At 34.1% G+C, this 22,067-nt stretch overlaps 1 protein-coding gene across 1 annotated transcript in view; it reads right to left on the bottom strand.

The window, feature by feature from the left end:
* The window catches only part of PTPRD (protein tyrosine phosphatase receptor type D), a 366,236-nt gene that overhangs the window by 220,825 nt on the left and 123,344 nt on the right, over positions 1 to 22,067 (bottom strand). Inside the window, exons 3-4 of the mRNA XM_083884531.1 lie at positions 7,189 to 7,334; positions 2,965 to 3,106 (exon numbers count right to left, since the gene is read on the bottom strand). Coding sequence (XP_083740657.1) covers positions 2,965 to 3,106; positions 7,189 to 7,334 — 288 coding nt within the window. The remainder of the gene's footprint in view (positions 1 to 2,964; positions 3,107 to 7,188; positions 7,335 to 22,067) is intronic.

The raw sequence follows: 22,067 nt of genomic DNA on the forward strand, positions 1-22,067 counted from the left end.
CATCTGTATAGCATGTTGTTACTCTACAGACAGAAAAACTAAAAAAATTAGCTGTAAAGACACGGACTTATCAGCAAAACTGTTGCTGTTCTATGCTGTGGAAATTATTTGTAACAGTCAAGCTGGGATTTGTGAAACAGACAATCAAACAAAATAATGTAGGTAGACACTTCTGCTCCTGGAGTTACCCTGATTTCACTGACATTCCATATTAGGGTTGCAGTACTTGTGGGTTGAATTGCGAGTAAAATCTGACTCCCACCTCTGGGTGACATCTTGCAAGAGGCACAAATGCCGAACAATGTCTGTGATAGAACCATTACAGAATAATTTGAAGAAAATATGAAAGTTATATAGGCATCTTCTGCAATCCAGAGTCACATACATACTGCAAGGATGAGTAAAGCATAAGCAATCACAGATCCAACTCACTCTACTCTGTTTTGTGTTTCATTAAATCTAGTTGATTCCTGTTCACATCTATAATATTTATTCCTACTTTATAAGAATATAAAATTTATAAAATATATTCCTACATTATAAAATATATTCCTACATATATTTTATACTATATTTATAATATTTATTCCTACAGCAGCTATGTGAGGCAGAGGCACTCTTTCCCAAAAAGGCCTCATCAATGGAGTGTTTTTCCACAATGCTACTATTGCAGACTGTACAAAGATTTGTGTAAGTTTGCAAAGTAGAGGCTTTGCAATAATAGAATTATCTTCCAGGCTAATGCCCTTAGCACTGAATTATGCCATGTCTTGGGAAGTAACACAGCAAACCATTTTACTATTAGCAATTCAAGATTTTAACCCCATCAAAACTTCCTAATAATGCCCTGTTTCTCTGCGGGCTCCTTGTTTTCTCTGACGTTACCCCTTTATCTAAATCCACAGTCACAGTATGTTCATGAGTTCTTGTACATTCCCAGTTTCAGATTAAAAACATAAATCTACTCCTAGGGCAAATATATTTCAGAAGTTGCAAACGCCATACGTATTATGGTTGGATACAATGCTCAATCTTTGTATTTCAGTGGTTTTAATGAAAAAATTTAAAATTGAAATTTATTTTAATTTTAACTTCACAACCAGTAATATTTTGTCCATTAGTCATTTGCATATGAATATCATTATGTATTGCTTTTAAAATAGCATGCAATACTAGTGTTGTCTGAAGTAGGCACTGAGCCACTATTACTGCTCCTAGTATCAAACAAAAAATAGGCAGTAAAGCTACATATGCCTCACAAAAGATTGATTAATAATCAATAGAACTATTAAAGAAACAAACTACATTTTACAGTAAGTCAGTTTTGACACTCAGACACCCCCTCTATCTTTTGCAACTGCTGTAGTTCTTGGTTGAGAGATATGAGGGCTGTTGCTTCTCTGCAAAAGCCAAAATGAGAACCTCGGTTTAGAGCACTCTCTTTCAAGACACATGCACATTTCATGACCAGCAGCCTTCTAAATAGACCTTAAGAAACTATGAAGACAAAGAATACTATTTCCACCTGAATTTTCAGACTGTTTTTTGCTTTTTCTTGCTCCTCTTCCCAATCTCCCTTTAAACTGCAATACTTTTAATGGAATATAAAAATGTCATTTTATCTTCATTTTAACAATGTGGAAGCTGTACATAAAAAGTGCTCCTATCAGTTGATACAGGCAAAACTTTATCTTAGGGAGTAAAGAACAGGTGTTGTTAAAACACCAATCTTCCTGTTTTCATTGGCTAGACTGGGAAGAATTTTTAAAAGATAATATAATGAACAATCATGGCATTAGAGGTAAGAATTTTAAATACTGGAAAGGTTTGCTTACGTCAGACTTCCTCTAAGGAAAATATATGTATGTCCTTAGGGTTATTATTTGACATATATGCACATAGTGTTGCTAGTTGTCTCCAACATTAAAGTCAGGACTGTCTGCAATGATTAAAAAAGTTAATAAAATTATAGATTTTCTTATCGTCTAGTAAAAATCCAACTTCAGAGAATAACAGGAAGAAAGAAATCTTCTTATCTAGAGGATCACGAAAAAAACATATTGCAATTACACATTCCACAAATTTTCCTCTAAATTCTGTAAAGCTGTTTAATCATCTGCAATTTCTATGAACAGGCACCTAGTAATTCTGCAAACCTTGTAATGCCATGGAATATCAAAATACAAGACAGCAATCTTCAGTCATAAAGCCAGCCCTGCAAACCGAAGAGTATGATATTTCATGAAGTGTCACCAAAACCAGTGTCTATTCATTTCCAGGTGACAAAACAAAATGTTCAGGTCATTTGACTACTAGTATTTTCTCCCCTGAGTATTACCTAGACAGTAGGCTTGGCAGTACATTAATATCCTCACCCCTGACAGAGTTAAAAAAATTTTCCTTTACTGTTTTCAAAAACTTCTTATTGAAGTAATAAAGTTCAGCTGACATATATTTGAAGTGGAAAAAGCTTTTTCACCTTTTTTATGATTGTCTCTTGCAGGGAAAATTTGGCAGAAGCTTAACCTCATCTAAAAACTGCTCACGCAACTTTTCAAGGTCACTGTTAATTGAACACATTTCTGTGTAAATGCTGATTGAACAAAGCTAAGGTACCCAGGGCAGCACTAAAATGTGAATCAAATGCATTCATAAAGTGGTTGTCTTGAGCAGTAATTGATATAATAACTTGTTGTGTGTGGCACTCCTGTTTCACCTATTCTTCTTTTCTTCACTCTCATCTGTCATACACTACATACTCACATTACCATTTTATGGTCAAAAGACACAAACACAGTAGTCAAGTATTAGGTAAAAAAGTTTATAATGAAGAGCATCGGGACTATAGTAAGGTCCATTTGTAGAAAACTAATTTTAACTTTGCCAGAGAGAATCCTCTATATTACAAGAATGTAGTACTTTGAGCTCCACAAAGTGAGTTAGTTATGTTTAGAAGGAACTTACCACGTAAAACAGTGAGTCTTGTGGACACACTTATTTCGCCAACGCTGTTGGAAGCCACACATTCATAAATAGCTTCATCTCGCGGTGTGCGCAGTGGCTGTATTCTGAGAACTGATCCAGATCCATCATCAAACTCTATTACCTATAAAAGGAAAAAAAAGCTGTCACAGATGTTGTTACAAATACCTATCCCTCAGCTAATCTGTTCATGAACAGTGGTCTGTTGGTGTTCAAGTCACCAAAGACAGGTTCGTTTTTCAAATTTATGTACCAGGACAAATTCCAGTCACAGGGGAAAATGTTTAAGTGGCAACACTTGGAATATATATTGCTCTTCCACGAGTTCTCAGTGGCCACTTTAATATAGCTTCAAGAACTACTTAATATAGCTTCAAGGACAAAAAACAAATGAACAAACCAAAAAACCCACCAACCCAGCAAACAAGGGTTGTAAAAAAAACGTCTGTGGCTCAATGCTCTCTTATTCTGAAGTTTACCACCAATACCTTTCAATTCTCAGCTAAAGTACTCCACCTTCAAATGAAAGTTATATTCATTTTAACTGCTGCCAGCTATATTCCCTCTCTACAGAGTGCAGCTGACACACTCATTTGGATCCAAACTTAAAAAACCATCTGCAATTTCTTAACCAAACAGGATGACTTAGCCTTATATTTAACCCACAAAATAAGTAAATTTATCCAAATAAGTGACCATTTAGCAGACTAAATAATAAGGCTTAATTTCTAAGATTTAGTTTTAAAATTGCAATATTCACACATGAAGTAATACATTTATATGAGAAAATTCACTGAACAGATCTTATTTTCTTGATCTGCAGTCAGTATCACATCAAATACTGGTGAGTGCAATTGCAATGCTTTGTAGGTCCTAGAAAAACCTTCTTAAAAATTAAGCAATAGCAATAATCTGTATAATCTACTTTTTAAAAAAGAAATTTAAAAAATCACTGAGAGGTATTAGTACTATCACTAGGTAAATGGCACTTCTAAACAAAGGACAGTCATAATTTTTTGTTTTTCTCTAAACAATAATTAATATCTGCCTATATATACATCCTCAAAGTGATTTACATAGATGCCTATCTGCACATCCATTTGTGTCTATCCCATTTTCACACAAGCAACCTAAGAGATCTCTATACATGAGTACAATAAGAGAGATATGAAGTCCAAGGTTAGAAATGATGGTAAATATGCCCTGCATCTCACTATTTTCATTGTAGCAATTGCTCGGTTACTGCTTAATGCTGGGAGAGGTGAAAGCAAGATAAAAACCCTGGAATTTTTTGATACTGAATTTGATTAATAGCCCACAGGATGTATTACTTTTTCTTGTTCTTTCAGTAAAGCCATTGCCTTAAACAAATCTAGACAAGGTAAAATAGCTGCCTGATGTTAGCACAATTAGAGGAAAAAACAGAATTCTTGATCAATTGACTTTTATGATGGAGAGGAAAATTTCACAGTTTTAAGCAGTCAGACTAACAATTTATAGATTAAAAAAATGAGAACAGGATCCGAATACTCACAGATGTACTTAAAAAATAGTAATTGCTATTGTTTAAACATGAATGCTGAATAAACATATCTGGACAGACACTGAAAACAGCAGACTGGATTGGTTAAATACTGCGAAGACTAAGTTTCAAGTCTGGTGTCTAAAAAATATGTATTATAAAAGGGATTTCATTTTCATGTGATGAGTTCTCCCCTTTCCTGCATATCACAGCTAGTTAATTCCTAACTCTTCCCCATCTACTGAATGAAATTTTATTTCTTTTATGACAGAGATTTTTTAGTAAGAGCAGTTTTGCACACAGGGTAGAATGATGTAATTTTTAACTTTATTTTTCCCTTTTCTGTTCCTTTTAAAGTTCCTCTGAACACTTCTCAATAACTGAAATCAGATTTTTGTAATTCTTATTATGAATTAATTTGAACGAATAGGAGAAAAAAAAAGGATCCTCATTCAGAGTCTATATCTGCAATATAAATAAAAGCTGAAAGAATAATAGGGAAGATCCTCAAGGTCTTACTGTATGTTTTGTTTTCAGAAGCAATGCCTAGCAATGCTATTCTCAATAAATTGGAGAATTAGCTGTTGAGCAAGAAATTTCAATGACAATAGTCTTCAAATATATAAATAGTCAAGAGAGAGGAAATAAACCAATTGCTACATACACCAAATTCCAGCAGAATTCCAAAGAGTTCTGGTTTCACGTGGGGGACAAATAATCATGAGAAGTTTCATGAAACCCTGTAGAAGACTGTCCAAGTTTATTAAGTTATAAAAAGTAACCCCCAGCATCCCTTGGAAAGCATGTGGATAAGACAGACCACTAGAGTCCTATCCAGCTGTATTTGCTGTATGAAGACAGGTGTACAGGTAAAACATTTTGATGTCTTTCATCATTAAGTAACTCAGAAATATCCAAAATATTAATGTGAAAGAAGAGGAAAAGAAACCAAACTAAATGTTCTTCAATGAAGAATCTTCAATAAAGAAACCAAACTAAGTAAGATTCAATAAATATTGACTCTCATTTCCACTGTTATTCTTTTCTGATTTAGATATTCAATGGCATGAATTAATGGCCTTACTTTGAACAGGAAGAAAAGCTGCTTAAAATAATGATTTAGTATGCATACTTTTAACTTCTCTGATCAGTGGACATAATAAAAAATATAAAACACTTGGCAAGTGTCATCTATTTCTTTGAAACACATTCCATCTTACTTGGCTATACTGTTTGTTCAACAGCCCACTAAAGGCATTTTATAAACATTTTAAGGTGTTTTTTATAGTTACATTCAAATATTTTAATGGAAATAAAACTACTTTATTTTTGGTTATTTTCCCTAAGAACAGGTTCACAGGTACCTAGAAAACAATATATTAAGAAAATAAACCATGACATATTGCAGAATAACACACAGTAAACACACACATGCACAATCTTTCTCTGTTTAGAATTCACTTCGAGTGAAAGGTCTGTGAACAGAAGAGGACAAATTGTGTAGAATTTATGATAAAACTTCCTTGTTAATCCCTCTAGCCATTACATCTCTGCATATGCTCTGCAAAGTGCAAACAGTTTTTGGCACTAGGAGGTAATATTTAAATTAATGATTCTGTTTTTCATGTTGTAGTAAATACATAAGACAGAAATTGCAATGGTTAATGATTGAATTCCAATGTCTTTAGATATTTATCGAACCAAAAATTGAGAAAAAAAATTTGGTTTATAGAAGCAATGCAGTTTTTCTAAAAAAATCTAACCTGAAACCAGGACAAGCAATCTTCATAAATACTAGTAGAAATTAATATAGAGGACTTTAATATTCAGTCAGTTGGTAATAACTATATGTAAGATCATTTGCTCATAAAATACATATCAAAACTGTTTTATATACAAATCATTAATCTTTGAACAGTTTTTTTTAAGCAAACAAAAGTCACTTATCTAACACTAGACATTTAAGAGACAATAATACACTCTTAGTGCCAGTTTTGATATCTCTTCTAAAAGCTTTCCCCATATTCTGAGTTTCTTCTTCATGTTAAAGGTCAATACGTATTTGACACTAATTAGTTTTGCCACCACAAGAGGGAATAATACTTGTTTTTGTATTTCCTCCAAATAACCAGAATCCCTTGAATAGGTTATTTTCAGTTTCCTTTAACTGAAGGTTGTGGAGAGAAACAGCTTTCTCTAAGCTTTTTCCTAATTTATTAAGAAAATAATCATAAGCAAGCAAGTAAGTTTTACCTTTCCTCTTCAGTTTTCATCTCTTTCCTCAATAGGAGTAAGGAATTGTGGCAGCAGAAGCAGCCAAAGACTAGGCCTGCCTGATGCACCTTGTCACAAAAGGAGGTGGATTGCTCTTTGGAGACAGCAAGCACTGCTCAACTCATGCCCCCACCAGCTCCTTCATGAGAAAGCAAACTGAACAGAGACACCATAGAGCTCCCCAGTTCAATCATGGTACCTTAGAAAACAGCAGGAGCAGTTTTGTCTTTAATAGTTTTATTGATAATCAGTTTTCAAAATTAAAAACTTCATGAGACTATTCCCACCAAATTATCCTTGATAGTCAATTCTATTTTGCTAAATCACTGTTAATGAAGCACACATAGTGTGATTAGAAACAAGGTTGGAATAAAATGTTTTTCAGAGGAACAGAACAATGGACCTAATACCTCAAATCTCTGATTGCTGACTTTCTTTCCTTTTTTGTTCCAGACAATTTTAGGTCTTGGATCTCCTGTGGCTTGACAGATGAATGAGGCAACTCCTCCTGAAACCCCTGTCTGGTCAACAGGAGTTCTTGTAAACTTTGGCGGTGCTGAAACAAACAAACAAAAAAACCAAATTAATCCAAGCACTAAATACAATTTTTTAGAAAGTCACACCAAGATTTCAAAATTTAAAAAGAAGGAAATGCTTTGTTTCTCCTGTGATATCATTCACCTGCAAGAGAAAGCATTATAAAAACCCTAAAAGGTCAGGAAAGTATTTATAGATTTTACTAGTGAAATTTATATTAAAACCAAAATCTGATGGCATCAGAATAGTAAGATCACACACTATATTTTATCACCATTATAAATAAAAAATCCAATTTGACTTCTGTTGCAAAATGAGCTCATCAATCAACTGGAATAATATCATGATTCACTACTTGATGCTATGATCACAGGGTGGCATGAAAACAGGATGCTCACCTTTGAGACATTAAACCACTGACATTTAGGAGAAAGCATTTCTAATTTTGCATGGTGGAGGCAAATTACTATGTATTAAGAGTCCAGGCAAAAAGGACTATAACAGAAGAGAGATTTATGCTTGAGCACAGTTTTGTGCTCCTGTTCACTCCCAAATTTTACTGTCAGAAAGGGAACTAAAAAATGATCCAACAAGAGAGGGAGAGAAAAGGAGAAACAGTTTTGACAGTATGGAATGGCATTTTAATTCATTATTCTTTTTCCCTTTATTTGTGTTACAACAAATTGAAATTATTATTTTATTTGTGGTGAGACAAAATTTTCAAATTTAGAGCAACAAAATACATGACTTCTAAATATAAAATATCAAAATCTGTAAGACTACACCTAAACAGAGAAGAAAAATGTTGAAAAAATTCCTGTAAATCTTTACATAATTATCTTCCTTAGAAAATGAATTTCTAAAGATACAATACACCTTCAGATAATGATTTAAATGATATGATGTGAGAACTTAGGGACAATAAGTGGTAAAACATCCCAGGTCTTTTCTATGAAGCCATCCTCCATAGTAGTTGCTTTATATCATCTGTTGCAACTCATTTTTGTTCCCATCTTCATGTATCAGCAGTCAGTTCCTTTATGTTTCCTACCTTTTCCCTTTTTTTTCACTTTCCTCTCTTAATTCTGACAGGTATGTACCTGTACTGTACTAGTTTTAATTTCTACATTGCTGTTCTTCAGTTCTGATGTCTAACCCCTTATTCTGCAAACTGTTCTTTTCATAGGCACCATTTCCTGCCAGTATGTTTATTTGAATGTAAGAAACCCAGCAGACTACTGTCATGCATGTATGCAACACTGGAAAAAAATCCTGAAATAGTCTAAAATGCCAAGATGCCATTTTACAAAATGAAATTAGGGGAACTTTTTACCCTACTTCTAGTGTAAAAAAGGGCATTAAAAAAAAAATTATAACGCTCCTGAAAATCTGCATGCTCTTTCTTTAATAGAAATGTTCAAGAAAATGTGTTAGTTTTCAACATTTCAGAATGCTCAAGGGTCCTAGAAGTATCCACTCTGCTAATTTTCCTGGTGAAAAGGTACCTAAACCAAACTGCAAGAGTACATCTCAGCAAAACAGTGTACCACTACTGCCATGGGGAAATCATGAAATAACTTCTCTGATGTCAAAAATTGCTAAAACCATAGCAAATAAAACACACTTCAAGTGAAAAAAAAAAAAAAAAAAAAAACCCTTAGAAATCCTTTCCAAAGCCACAGGCTTTATGTCTGGACCACAAAAATACAAAAATATATTCTGATGAAGAGCATCTGGGTTTCAACAAAATTGCTCTCTTTAAACCCTTTCTCTGTATGGTCTAACTCAGCGCTGTGATACATAAAGAGACTTGACAGAATCTGTTGTACTGACATTCTGTGGCACAAGCTGTGATCATGGGCCACCAAGTGAAAAATGACACACTGCCATTCTCTTTTAATTTTTTTTTTTTTGACATTTTGTGAATTCACTATTAGAACTCAAGCCTTCAAGAAAGAGAAACACTTCATTAGGAAGTCCAACAGCACCCAGCAACTATGTATAGTAGCTCATAGGCAGCAAATAGCACACATAGCAATAAATTAAATTAAAAATCATTCACCAGACTTAACTGCCGTAAGGGGTACAACCAGTTCCCCAGCAATTTCTTCATGTAGAACTGTCCAAAATCTGGTAAAGGACTGCCATGACTCCTTACAAAAATTACACATTAGCTTCTGCAGAGCACTGTTATCTATATTGTGGAGTTGAAGAAAAAGGGCTGAAAACATGGCTCCAGCTACCTGAACAACAGCATTTTTGCCATCCTATGTGAATTTTGCTGGACCACCAATTAGTAAAGCTGTTGTTTGTTAACCACACAGCTTTTAAGACATAGTATTAGACACAGAAAACAAGAGCAGTTTTACATAATGATGTTAATTTTCAACTTGTGGATATTTTTCAAGGAAAATAAGGTTTTAAGGTTGTGTATAAAATCCACTTCCTTGATGTGACTAATATTATCTCTATCAATAAAAAAGCTTCACATTCCAGTATAAAAGGGAACTGGGGTGATCTTTGTCTTTCACTCAGACCATAACCTAGCTGAAAAAAGTAAGGTATATATCTGGTCAAAGCTTCTTTTTACATAAGTAATTCCTATAAAAACATTGCCACAACTCTCTCCAATACGTAATATTGGAAGGGAAGTAAGCCACTTATCTTTCACGTATCATATGATATCAAAGATAAATTATTATTATTATAACTTAAATAAATTTATAAAATTATCTGCCATAGACACAGGTAAGTATTATGCAATCCCTCTTTTCATTACTCAATCAACACGTTGATCTTGTTACAGATAAAGCAACCACCATCAGTGTAAGGGTATGTGAAATCATAATCTAGGAGAAGCACACATGAAAAGCAGTATTTGTTGCCTTTATCTTTATAAAGGTTGTTAATTAAGGTTTGACACAAATTATCTCCACAATTAATGTTGTCAGTTTCTTGACATTGATGTGACCTAAGCTGCTTGGCACTCTGATAGCAAACACAATTAAACTGCACACACAGTTGTGCTTATTAACATGAGGGCAATTTTGATTGAGAACTGACAACTATTTTCGATCTCCCTTAACAACAGCAGTGCATAGTTCAAGAAAAACTCTCCACATCACAGTTCATTAAACACAGCAACAATCTATATGGGAACCTTCCACTGCAATTAAATCTGCCAAAAAAAAGAGATGTAATATGTTACCAGAGTCTTTCAGCACTTTTGGAACTCTCCTCTGTAACATCAATAAATGCAGTTAAAATAACATAAGTGTAATTAAAATAAAATAAAGTGAAATTCACTTTAAATCAGCATCTCATATTTCTGCACCTAAAATCTCTTGAGGGCATCAAAAAATTTGCTGCAGTATTATCTTTTAAATGCAAAAACACCCAAGTTTTGCTTGCTTATATACCAGTGCCTACTCAGATATTCATACTAATAGTGAATTTTTATACCTTGTCAAGCTATTTAAAAAAAAAAAAATCAGGATGGGAGATATCTGTAAGTTGGACTTCTGAAGAGTACCACAAGCTTTTTAATTCAAGATGTGAGGGCTCCCACCATCTGCTACTCTGTAAGCACTTCTTGCTGGGACTCTTGAGAAGCTGAAGTGACAACTATTAAACGACTGCAAATCATACTCTTAATATACAACAGAAAATTGAATTCATTGCTAGCTCACCTTAAAGACACTAAGGTTGCATTTATTTGTTTTAAAGAGTTTAACCCCATGGAAATTAGACTGCTGCTTCAATAAACAGTCACACTGTCCCCTCAGGGGGCACAGGAACTTCTGAAATAGAGATGGTTTACCACTATCCAGATAGGAGTGAAGGTTTTTTTTGCATATTATAGCTCCATAAAATGAATTTTTAACGTGACACTAAAATAACTCATTTTGATTGGAACATTTGAATATTCTAGCACGAGCATAAGACATTTCTTTCTTCCCTTCTGCACCTCCACATTGTCTTTCTAAAGTTTAGGCAGAATTCTGATATAGTTAATGGAATTAATTAATTCACATTTCATCATGTTATAGAATTATCTGTTTTCAAGTTGCTGTTATGTGCTGCCCTTTAAGGATACTTTTTGTCTGCACTCAAAATGTCTGTCAAAATACGTCTGAAATTACTACTTCAGCCCCCTTCTTTCCACAGTTACTGTAAACTATTCTTGAGTAAAGACATTTTCATGGACATACTCTAATGAAAAGGTGAGCACGAGGATAAGAACTTCACCTCCTATAAAGTGAGAGCTAATAGTGAGTCTGAAGTCCAACTACAGCTAGCTCAGCATGTGAACTTACCATAGACAAGATACATAAAAGATGCTATATACCCTAATACATTTGTTTCTAGATTCTCTGTTTGGAGTGTATGAAAGTTCCTAGTGTAAAATAATTCAATTTAGGACTACACTTCATCATATGACTGAAATATGAAAAATTTACTCGGTTAGAATAAAATCAGGGCTAAAATCATATCATATTGCATCCTTGGTAACCATATACAGCAAGGTTGAATAAAGACATCAGAAAAAATTAAAAAATTCAGAGACACTTCTTTCAAGTGCCTCATTTGCTTATAAATTCACACATATTTGAGGAGACGTCTCTAAAAATTACAGAAACTTTTTCAGTTATAAAGACTCATTTTGTACCAAAAAAAGTTAGAAGATGACAATCACAACTTTTCCTATGAAATGTTTTCAGCTTAGACTCAGAAATGCAGGTGGAGAGCAGAGTAAACAATGTGGTCTGACACATGTACAATCATAAGAATAATTTTCACTTAGCATAGTTTTACTAGTCTTGCTGCATAAAGTTTCTGGGGGTATGCAACTGGACTCACTCTGAGTGAAAAATTCTGTATTGGTTCTTCTCATGTCAAATTACACACTCAGAAATTTCTGACATAGTAAAAAAACCCAAATAAACAGAATTAAAAAAAAAAAAACCCAATCAAGCAAAAAAAACCCCATAAACTAAACCAAAGCAAACCAAATCAAACCAACACCTTTATTCACCCCATTTCCCATTTTACAAAATTCACTGTATTCCACAGACTGATAAAAAAATGCTATATATTCTAAATGAAAAGGCCATAGACTGGTTCATATATAGTGGTGGTGAAGGTGTGAAGACACCTGTCCAGATAAAAATGAAAAAATAGGCAAATGTTGCACATAATCCCAGTTTGATACTGTATTGGTGCATTACAAATCACATGATTCGGTATTATTTTTGCAATTCCTCCAGTAGTTAATATATTAAAAAACTGTTATATATATACATAGTGCTTAATAGAAAATTACTTAATAGAAATTTCAAAACACCTCTACATACATCATTAGCTCCTAATTAACTCATTAGTAGTAATTTGTGACATCAGCTAGACTGATCATTTTTACAAGTATTTGTTTCACCTCAATTCTAACCTGCACTTACAGAGGACTGCATGCTGGCTATGTGAGAAAACCTAATTAGTTTTTATTTCTATAAGGACAAGAAATAATTCGTATTCATGAAATCTGCATAAAGAAACTCCTAAGTTAACAAGTAGTATGTTCCTAAAAGCTCGTCTGTTAGTAACAAGCTGTGATTTTTTTTTGTTTCTCACTGTGAACCTCTTAAAATGCATCTGCCTTAACATCCTTCAGCAAAAGAGTAGCAACAACACAATCTTCATATGTCGTCATACTCTGAGCAGCTGAATAGTTTTATTATCCTGTGAATGAAAATTATCAGTTTTGTATCTTTCAACTATTAAATGCATTTCAGCCATGCCAGTGAAGTCCAGCTGAAAATCTTGATCCATTTGCTTCACAGAAAATATTTTTAGGTACAAACATGCATTCCTCAAAAGTCTGGGTAAAGGAAATCAAGCTATTTTTCTTTACAGGCATCACAGCATTCTCCTAAAAATTCAACCCCTGCAATACTCATAAAATCTTGATAATATAATTGAAACACTTGAAACACTCATCTCTCCACCTTCTTTCTGCTACATGTATTCCTCTAAAAGCAAAATCACTCAAAACAAAGGACTGGTTTTTGAGAGAGGTTTCTGGTTGTTTCTTTGGGGCTATTTTTCCAATTTAGCAGTCATGTCCAGTTCCCAACCTTCAATCTGCCAGAGCATACCCACCCTACAGATTTAGAAAGCAGCTTAAAAAAATAAAAAAAAAAAAACACTTGCTGATGTCTCAAAAAAAATATGTAAAATCAACCCTATATTTCATATTTTCAAATTTCCTGTAATGCAGTGTCAGTGTAGTAGGCTCACCATTGGGTTCATTCTTCCTAAAATACAAAGTCAAATTACAGACTTACACATAAGGCCTCACAAGTAGAATAGGTAGGTTACATTTTCCAGAAGGTCTAATGTTAAAATAGCAGGTATTTGATGTGTACCTCTAAGCTCTGCAAACCTTGTTACCAGTTCATTTCATTGTGGATTATGTATGCTTTTTTAGACAGACATTATCCGAGCCCTAGGGACATGGGAGGTATATGAACTAACACAGACAGCAGCAGACGTTTATTTGCCAACTAATATCATTCACAAACACATATGTTAATTTTTAGCCTATAATAACTGAGAGAAAGAAAAAGGCTTTCCCAAATATGAAGAACCTATGTGAAAAACCTGCAAAAAAGCCTTTTACTAACAGTACAGACCAATGCATTTATATTTCAAGTAGAAAGAAGCTGAAGAAGTGTTTATTGCTGTTCTTTTTCTACTGAAAGTGTTGCAAGCAACCTAGTAACAATTTAAGCTAGTTTCAGAACAAATTGTGGGACATTTAGTGTAAAATTTGGATCAACCATTAACTACTGCCCTATCAGAGCACAAATGTGCAAAGTATAAAAGGAAGCCAGGGCTTACAAGCTATCACAGTCAGTCTCACAGATGATGAGAAACCTCCCAAAGCCAGGCCTACTCCCACACCCATGCCCTCCTGCCTTCATTCCTCAAATTGAGTGCCCAGCCTTAGCTATCAGTGCTATGTATGCATTAGCTTAAATACAGCATTTAGCCTTCATTTAAATATCCCTCCAGAAAATGAAAATGGTACATGTCTGCTTCTAAACCTCCTCTTACTCCACAGTCTCTTCAGCTGTTTCTACACAAAAATTCTGGTTTACACTAGAGTTCAAGAAAAGAGAATCGGGAAGTTTGGTTCTAGTGCTTGACTAACCTGAGCACTGAAAGATGCAGGCATATGACTAGGTTTAGTTTAATTTAATTTAATTCTCACTGTCCAGTAAATGCGTAGGAGGGCAAGAATTCTCCCATTTTTTCCCCATGCCTATAGGAATTCCAGCACTATTAACCCACTGTTCATGATATTAATCCAGCTGCAGATATGCCTTTAAGTCATAAGCACATGTTCAAATGCACAATACAAAACAAAATAGATATACGCTTGTGTATACACATAGTATTTATCACAAAAGTACATATGTAAAAGCTAGGTGGGACCTAATTTACCTGAGTTAGAAAGAGGACCTTGCAAGTAAATCCAGTACTAAGCCTTCTTTCAGCAGCAAATAAAAAGCATGAAGCCTCTTGAATCTAAAAGGTTAGTGACATGCACCACTTTATCCCCCAGGAATATTACATAACCTTGTCATATTCACTAATTTAATGAAAGGAAATTCTGCTTCAAAGCTCTCTACTGCTTCTTTTTCAAATTTTAATGTCTGCAGACTGCATATGAATTATTTGGTAACTGAGAGCTGACACTCCTTTTCAATGTGCAAAGTAAAAGCACTGAATTTTAAAATGCCAGGCAAGGTGATCTCTTTCCAGAAGAGTTTTGCTCCATGAGAAAGGTAGGAATAATTGAGACACTACAAGTTTCAATTAGGGACTTGGAATATCTGGGTTATGACTAGAGAGATGACCTTTAGAAGTGTTTCAGTCTTACTAAAAATCCTCAAAATACTGGTAGCAAAATGGGGAAGCATAAAACTGGGGCACTGTAACAATGAAGTGAAACTTTCACTCATATTTTATTTATCTAAAAATAACAAAATTCATACCTTGCCATTTATACACAGGGCAAACTGCTTATTACTGACTGTGAAAGCAAAATCAACTATCTAGTAGTAATACTGAGTCTACATACTAATATGATTCAGTGTTAATGCTTAACAAGCCATCCACATAAGCAAATTCTCCTAATTCTTATTCAAGCAGAAGTATGCTTGTGTCTAATCAAATCTCACAGCCTAAATGAACATATGCAATATGGGGCATTAAGGGGTTCAAGATGACTTTCTACTTGCAGACCAGCATTAGGAGATGACACGACTTGATGTAAGCATAATTTATTGAGCTAAACTGGCAAAAAAAGGACAGTATCATTAAGGCTATAAAATAATAATAATTTAAAAACCTAGCTAGCAGAGATCTAGATAAGGCAAGATAAATCTCTTGCCTTCTTACTAAGTTGGGCCTGCTTCATCCCAAAACTTGATCAACAGATCCCTCCATTAACTATAAACCAACACTTACCATTTACCTAGAAGAATCAATTATATGAAACCTAAATTAGGTGTCTAGCCAAGCAGACAGAATATATACACCTCTCACCAGCAGGCTCTGTGAGCTATGCAATGGAGTCCACCTTCAGCTGCACTGTAAGATAGGTTAGCATGGCCTGTAGGATGATGCACTGCTGATGCAGTGCATAAGCAGACATTCCTAAACTGGGTCAGAAAACTGTTTATAGATATTAAAAAAGATTCAGTGACTAAAGGCCCCAGTGGATTGTCCCAGTTCCCTGCCTACAAGTCACTTACGATACATCAGTATGGTTACCACAGCATAAGCAGCCTGCTCTGGGATATGGCTACGCAGACATCAAAACACTGATTAGAATGTATTTACACTGGCAATATTTTTGATACTGTGTATTTTCAGAGTCCTACTGTGTATAGGTCCTCTTGTAAATACCAACCACATTTTCTCATCATTAAGGACAACGCACTGTAAAAATGCAAGAAATACTACTCAAAAGGTGCTCAAGGTTCATCTCCTCCAGGAAGCTCTGCAGGAGCTAAATTCTTCTAGATTGTGTCTAGTAAAGTTATGCCAGCATAAATCTGGCATGTAAGAATATGAGAACTAAAACCACATACAAAGATATGCACAAGAGAGGTGTTGCCAGATCACAGATTTGATTGAAAAGCAGAAACATTACCAAAAGAAACATATCACCAGATAAAGGTAAACCTCTAATCACTAGAAGCTCATTTAGTTCTGATATGTAATATCACCTAATACAATGATATCAGTTCTGTCACTTATTACCTAAAATCATTGAAAATACAATTATTTGATATCCTGTATATCAGTGCAGCATTGCACTTGCTTTACAAGAATCTTGCATGGTTATTCAAGCTACTTCAGTGATTTTTAATATAATTTTCAGTGGTTAGAGATACATCTAAGATAATCCCAACCTACAGTGCTGTGCCTAACTTACATCTATCTCATCTATCTCTCAATAACTGCATTTTCCATTCTTATGCCTTTGATATTAATTTATTCTTCTTTTAAAAAGAGATACTAAGAAATCATTACATATAACTGATATTCAGTCAACAGTATGCTATTAAAAGAAGGACATAGGACTGTGTAGGATACAATAAAGCCCTTTTTCTTAAAATAAATAAAGAAAAAAACTACATTTGTCCATTCATAGAGATTTTCACATTGAAATCTCCATCATAATTGGAAAGCACGATTCATGCCCATCTTTAAAAGAAAAGTAGAAATTACTAAAATATAACTACCAACAAGAATTTCATTCTTTATTTTCTTGGAAAGGCAGATAGGTCTTTACAACTACTATAAAAAATAATAATTAAAAAATAGTATCAGTCCTCATCATGCTTTCCTTTTAAGTTCATATTTAAGTACTATGAAGAAAACAAATTCACTGAAGTTTAGTCTCAAGAGATAGAACTGAATGCCAAAAGCACTGAAAGTGGCAGCTGGCTCCTGGACAGAAGAGAGGGCTGACAGCCAAAATTTTGTAATTCTAATCCCATCTCTGTTAATTGCTTGCTGTTTAGCTTCAGGCAAGTTACTTAACCTCCATGTCTCAATTTACTTACTTCCAGGATTATGCTACTTAGATTACATTGCAAAACATAGGGAGGAATATTATATTGTTACTGCCACTGTATTTACAAAATTTGTGTAGGGATTTGTGCTCATGCATTGATTGAAATGTTCTAGTTTAAGTCCTATCTACTTACTACATGGGTGACACTTCTATCACAAGACAAAAATGAACAAACAAACCACACTCAAATCTAAATTTGAAGTGTCAGTGGAAATTGGTAGCTATTTGAAAAACTTACTAGTCTTTGAAAACTGCAGTCCTCTCCATATCAGTATTGCAACTTGTTGGTTTAATTAACACTGTTTTCTCTAAGGAAATGAGCTCACATTGCACAAGTGTACCGAGTAAGAACTGCTCATTTGCTATTAAGAGGTATGTATTCAAAGGAGTACACTATAAATGATTCTATAATGCAGAATAGAAGTATAGAAGTATAACATACTTCTATAAATGATAATAATTTATTTTTGCAACTTGTATCATCCTTGTATCATCTACAAATTCTATGATCCTTGTAGCATCATAATTCAAATTCAATGGTGTATCATTAATATTGTGTGTCTGCTTAAATAATAGAATTGAATGCTTTAATTAAGAAACCATGTTAATTATAACGGTCACTAAAAATATTCATCTAGGTAACAGTAAGCATGTATACATATATTTAGATCTAGTATGCATTAGAGATGTGAGGAAATATTATTTTCTACATCAAGCTTCAGCAACCTCTTGAAAGTATACTTGAAAATGGCTGACTGTTCATGAAGAAAATTGAGAAGCTTGGTTTGCTGTCAACAGATTCAAATTTCTGTACATTTGAATCTCAATGGCCTATTCAAAATACCAAGTGATCAATCATTATACTCCATCATCAAAGCTACTCTCTGCTTACAGAAAGAATACAAAAGGTAGAATAAAAACTATGTTGTTGCAAAACTTCACTTTCTCTGATTTTTTTCTTCAGAATATAAAAAACACAACCAGAAATGGACTTCTCACAACAAAACTGAAACTACTAACAAAAATTCATAAGAGGTTAAACTACTGAAGCTGGGGATGCAACGGATACGGCAGGTCACCAAACAGAACACAAAATAACTGGCCTCAAATATCCAAATATAAGATGATTTGGGTTGTGGAAAGACAAGAATAAGAAACAAGACTAAAAAAGCTCATTTCATAAAAAAAAGAAAGATAAAGAACAAAAGAGAAGCAGCAATTAATGGTCAAACAGGGCAGAAGGATAACTTAAGCCAAGATGAATCTCAGGTCTAGTGAAGTAAAAATTTAAGTAAAAATAAGATCTTTACAGATTACTGTAATGCCAGTCAGTCACATACCTTTAGTAAAAATTAAGAATGTTTGAAAACTTTGATTTTAGTGTGTATAAAAGTTGCTTGCTCCCAAAGAGCTGTCTGGAAAGTTGTAATTTAATCTTTATGTTCTTTAACATGCAATGCCTCTCATAAAATAATAGTAAAACCACTTGAATGAATTACTGTATTGTTCATAAATCACAAGAATCAATTACTACATGTATTGTTCCTTCACTGAATGCCTTTAGAAAAGCAGCGTCTGCTCAATAATTTGGCATCTTACTGTGTCATAAGCTGGCACACACAAGTGGAAAAAATTCTAATTAAAGTTAGCAACAGATATTGAGAAGTTAGACTTTGATGCTTGCTCTTGTAAAACAAATCCTCTTTTAAAAGTAGACAGCTTTCAAAAAACTCCAGAAAAAAAAAAATCTTTGATGGTTTTGGTTTCATTACTTTTAACTTCTCACTGCAATAGTAACAATATAATGTAACACAATATATGGTACCAAACCAAAAGGAAGGTGGGGAGACAAATCAATATAAAATTATTACTGACAGAGATGAAAATCAGCCCACCAGATGTATTTTTTATGTGTTTGGCCTTAACCTCAGCAACACATTCAATGATTAAGAATAACAGATTTAAACCTTTGTGTGCTTTCTTCCTCCTCAACAGACAGCAGTATAGTAAGTTGATACAAACATGCTTAACTTTTGTATCAGCCTGTAGCATAACAATGCTACAGATAAAAGTCTTGTTGTGATTATTTAACTAGCTGTGCATGGGTATAGAGGAATATACCTGCTGGGTAGAATTAAAAGAAATATAATTTTCACTCTTCCCAATGCAAGAGCCTCCATTGGTCAAGGAACTCCAACCTGTGACACTCTACCTTGTATCAGAAGCTACAAACATAATGATCTAATGATCTGTATTTTCTGTTTATTTTTCAGGTTCTTACTTATTGGATGTAGTAGCTTCTCTGAAGCTGTTTCCTGTTACTAGGACAAGAGTAGTGGGATGTTTCCAACTGTTCCTTTCTAGAGACAAAGAGCTATATGCCTAGATAGGGAGATACCAAGAATGAGGAAATTAACATAGTGTATACATGACCTGGTTTTTAGGCAATTACTTTATGTTCTAAATACAAATTAAGAAGAAAGAAATATAGGAAAAAAATCTTGAGGTAGCTTAATTTAAAGAAGACATACTTTTACCTTCTATGGTTAAGAACTGCTGTTTTTTCAGTGAAATGATCATGCTTTCAGAGCAAGGTTACAGATTACCAGTCATGAAAAAAAAATTAGAACTTGTAAAGCTGTCTGTATAGCTTAACATAGAAAAACATATTTTTTTTTTTGCATTTGAGAGCATAAGGCTAACATGTAGATTTAGAGTGTCAGAAAAAAACCCAAACACTTTAGATAGTGCAAAAAGCATCCTCACCTTTGAGTTTACCCATACTGCAGTAAATCTTGTAATTACAGTCATATACACATGTTCTAGTCAGTTTTAATTAAGGTAAGGTAGTACAATTAACTGTGTAGCCATAGATCCCACAAGCAGGCAAAAAAGTAACTACATGGACCTTGCAGACAAGTCAGGGTATGCTGTCTGCCTAATAACTAGTTAAGGTAGCAAGAGCATATCTATATAGTCACAACTATGTTCAACTTCAGAACTGACACAACTATCCAACAATGAACTTTCAAATTCCTTATAATTTCTCAGCAACAAAACTTATACCAATCCATACTCCATTACACACACTTAGCTCCCTTGCCTTCTGCAATCCATTACAAAGATGTTAGTTCTGTCACTATCAAAATGAGGTTTCATATAGGTGTGTAAATCTTTCCATACTGGTGACCTGCAAGTTCAAATTTCCTGTAACGCTTGAATGTTAAATTTCTTTTTTCAACCCCCCAGCACATTTTCTTTTTTCAAGTGGAACTGAGTTCTTTATCCGATACGTAACTTGAGCCTCCCCTGTTCTCTCAGATCTGAGAATTTAAGTCCTTTCTGATCGAAGTAAGGGCTTATTTTTTAAGCTTTCTGATCGTTTCCCAGTGAAAGCTTCCACCATGCCCTCAATTTCTTCCTTATCTTGTTTACAGGTGATTTCTCTGCACCATAGCAAAGGAGTATGAAATTAGTTCAACAGCTAAAGCATTACACTGTTAAAAGGCAGCATCCCTATGATGAAGTAATTTTAATTGCCAAACACTGCAAATAGAAAAAATATTGGACCCTGCACTGTAAAGCCAGATCCAATTGTCTGCGTCATTGTTATTTGAAAGTACTTATGTTCTTCCACACATTCTGATTAACTGTGACCTTTCAGGACTGACTAAATTAACCTATTTTCTGAAAGAAGTAAAAGGACAGTGAAAGTCAAGCAGGTGTGCATAGTTCTGTGTGAATGAGCAATGAAGAACAGATTAAAAAGTCATACAGTTACCTCTGATGTTCAGACATTTACTTCTAGGAGCAGCTATCTTACTCCCAAGATCAGATTAATGTCTTAAAAGGCCACCATAGAACTGAGTGCTTAAGTGAATGATGCAAAACCACTCAGAGTACTGAAGTAAATTCCACCCTGGATATTTCACGCAAATTATTAAACCCATTACAGATGTGCCTTTCCATTTTTAACTGCTTTTCTAAGAATGAAGATATTAGATTCTTAAAATGCTGTGAAAAATACACTAAATTTTGCATATTTTGCATCAGATCACAACAGATGAAATACTGGTGCCAAAGAAAACATGCTGCCTGGCATTCCTAAACAGAGGCAGTCTTTTAACCATATAGCTAGACTTTGTATGATAGTGAAAGACTGCAGTTCTAGTACTGTAGTTTTTCAAGACAAAGCACCTACAAAATTTCTAAAGATTTTTACAGTTGTGTTCACAAAATTAAACTTGTCCAATATATGGCCCAGTGAATGATCATGCATATTAACACAAATAAGATTTTGAAGAGCAACTTTTTTTCTGAGCTGCCACATTGTTACTAAACTTGGCTAAGTTTCTGACGCAACTAAATTTCTGTAAAAGATTATCAGAGTTAGGCAATCCTTGAAGACCGGACTGTTTCAAAAATATTCTTTTCCTAGTTTGTTAGAAAGTCACCTAAGTCGTTAATTGATGCTATGTTTCATTCAAGACATTTTACCCATGCCATGTCTCTAATTATGTAAAATTATCCCTTTCTTGAGGGAAATACACACAATATGAACAGGTAAACTGATTTCTTAAATGAGCAGCCAAATTTCCTCAC

The sequence above is a fragment of the Zosterops lateralis genome (assembly GCF_965231275.1).
Source record: "Zosterops lateralis genome assembly, chromosome: Z".
Classification (NCBI taxonomy): Eukaryota; Metazoa; Chordata; class Aves; order Passeriformes; family Zosteropidae; genus Zosterops; species Zosterops lateralis.